Genomic DNA, 2,428 nt, shown 5'->3' on the forward strand with positions numbered 1-2,428 from the left:
TCAAACTAACACTTAATTTCCTACACAGCTACTGTGCCATTAACATCCTACTATTTTTCTTCTGCAAACATGATTCAGAGAGCTGCATTTTTTCAAAGATTAATTAAATCTTCTCCTCTACCATCAAAGGTCAGTCTTCATATTTTTCGCGTTAAATAGTTGACTAAACATGCTAATTCATCGTGACAATTGATGGATAAAAGTATAAAGAATTAATCATATATAGTTCAAGTCAAAAGCAACGAAAACGTATATCGAGTTGACCAGAGATTTTTGGTTTGTGATTTTAGTTTGGAGCTAGGTACTCTACAGCTCAGGGTGCAACTTTTATACAAACTGTGCATCAAAGGTATGTTACATTTGATATTTTTGAAATTTTCACATATAGATATTTCTGAAAAAATCAATGTTTTTCTTACTAAGTAATTTTTTTTTTAAATTGATGGTAGTGATGATGAGTCCAACGACATTGATGATTGGTAGAATCTTGGATTCAATTTAATCCCAACTGATTATATGTACCTAACAAAAAGTTGTGAAGATGGTTATTTCAAACAAGGCCAGCTTAATCCTTATGGCAACATTCAATTGAGCCCCTCTGCTGGTGTCTTAAACTATGGACAGGTATTCGCCACTAATCTGTCGCTAACAAAAATTCTTGATTTTCCTTTGTTCACTACTAGCAACATAGGTTTTTGCCATCCTGAATCAATGAGAAGTTTGTGTAATAAAATATGAATTTTCCCATTGAACCAGCTCATTGGGAAACAAATGGTGGGGAAACACTACAATTTCTTCTTTCTCTCTAATTCAACCAAAATATCCGTGGGAATAGCCACTGAACAATTTTCAGTGGAAAATTTTAGTAGTAGTTAAATGGAATTAGCTACGGATTTTTACTGTGTAGCTACAGAAATTGTCCGTCATTTAGTTGATTGACAAAAATTTCATTGAAACACAGGGTATTTTTGAAGGTACAAAAGCTTATAGAAGAGATGATGGACGTTTATTTTTGTTTCGTCCACAACAAAATGCAATGAGAATGCAAATTGGTGCTAAAAGAATGTGCATGCCTAGTCCTTCCATTGATCAATTTGTTGATGCGGTGAAACAAACTGCTCTGGCTAACAAACGTTTTGTAATCTTTCTTTCTTTCAAACTTCATTTTCTTCGCTACGAAAAAAAAGAAACAGGGATTAGTGACAGACATATTATGTTCGGGGATTATCAAAGATTCATATTAAAAACTTGTTTAATATGCACATTTTATTAATTGAGAACCTAGTAACTCAAAATGACTAAGATCTTGAACTTATAAGCTTCAAACCCTGACTTCGCCTCCGGACCAGGTGAGTTAAACATAGTTCATCCATCAGACTTTCCTATTTCCTTAGAACTCAAGGATACAGTGCTACCCTCCTATAGAAATTAGAACTTTTCTTGTTCAAGTAAGGTCGTAGTTTATGTTGCGTGAACTCTCCAAAATAGTTGCTGCATCCGCGTCAGATTCTCCAAAGATGAACTATTTTCGAAGGGATTTGACACACACTCGTTGACTTTTCTAGAGAGTCCAAGCAACATAGGTCGTGGTTACCGGCTATTTTATGACATAATTTGTAGCTAATTTCAATTTTTTAGTGCTTTAGATGAAATTTGGGATTACTATTTAATCAAGTTGTTTATTTTTTTATTTTTTTTTTAAAACCAAGTGTAGATTCCTCCTCCTGGAAAAGGGTCTCTTTATATAAGGCCTTTGCTTATAGGAAGTGGACCAATTCTTGGATTGGCTACAGCACCAGAGTACACCTTCCTTGTCTATGCTTGTCCTGTTGGAAATTATTTCAAGGTCCGTTAAATTTTTCAACCATTATTAGACTACTTTTATGCCATTTGAAAGCCATATTTCTTTTCTTTTCTATTATATAACCTCTTACGTAATTACCAAAATATCCCTCTACTCCCATTTAATTACATATCATATCCCAATATATAATAATTTCATTGTTTCATTATAATGGTTTAAATATTTAATATATTCTATTAATTTATATTAATTAACTATAACTACATATTGGAAGTAAAAAAAATTATTTATTTAATTGACTATCATGTTCAAAACTAATTTGTTACCACAAATCACAATAATTAATAACTTAAAATATTTAAAAAACATATAGAAATTTTATTGACTCTCATTATTTTAGCAATGCCACATAAATTGAGATAAAAGAAAAAGTACTGCAACTCATAATAATTAACAACTTAAAATATTTAAAAGATATATAAAAATTTTAGTTGACTCTCAAAATTGTATCGAAACCACATAAATTGGGACACAAGGAGTAAATATATTATTTGATAATTACGTAAAAATTATTATAAATCACAATAATTAACAAGTTAATTATTGTGATTTATAATAATTTTT

General features: G+C 30.8%; 1 protein-coding gene across 1 annotated transcript in view; it reads left to right on the top strand.

The window, feature by feature from the left end:
- Positions 1 to 206: 206 nt before the first annotated feature.
- The window catches only part of LOC107849950 (branched-chain-amino-acid aminotransferase 2, chloroplastic-like), a 12,186-nt gene continuing 9,964 nt past the window's right edge, over positions 207 to 2,428 (top strand). The window contains exons 1-4 of the mRNA XM_047401703.1: positions 207 to 349; positions 450 to 624; positions 962 to 1,138; positions 1,715 to 1,846. Of these exons, the coding sequence (XP_047257659.1) occupies positions 517 to 624; positions 962 to 1,138; positions 1,715 to 1,846 (417 nt within the window). The 5' untranslated portion in view covers positions 207 to 349; positions 450 to 516. The remainder of the gene's footprint in view (positions 350 to 449; positions 625 to 961; positions 1,139 to 1,714; positions 1,847 to 2,428) is intronic.

Source organism: Capsicum annuum, chromosome 12 (assembly GCF_002878395.1).
Source record: "Capsicum annuum cultivar UCD-10X-F1 chromosome 12, UCD10Xv1.1, whole genome shotgun sequence".
Lineage (NCBI taxonomy): Eukaryota > Viridiplantae > Streptophyta > Magnoliopsida > Solanales > Solanaceae > Capsicum > Capsicum annuum.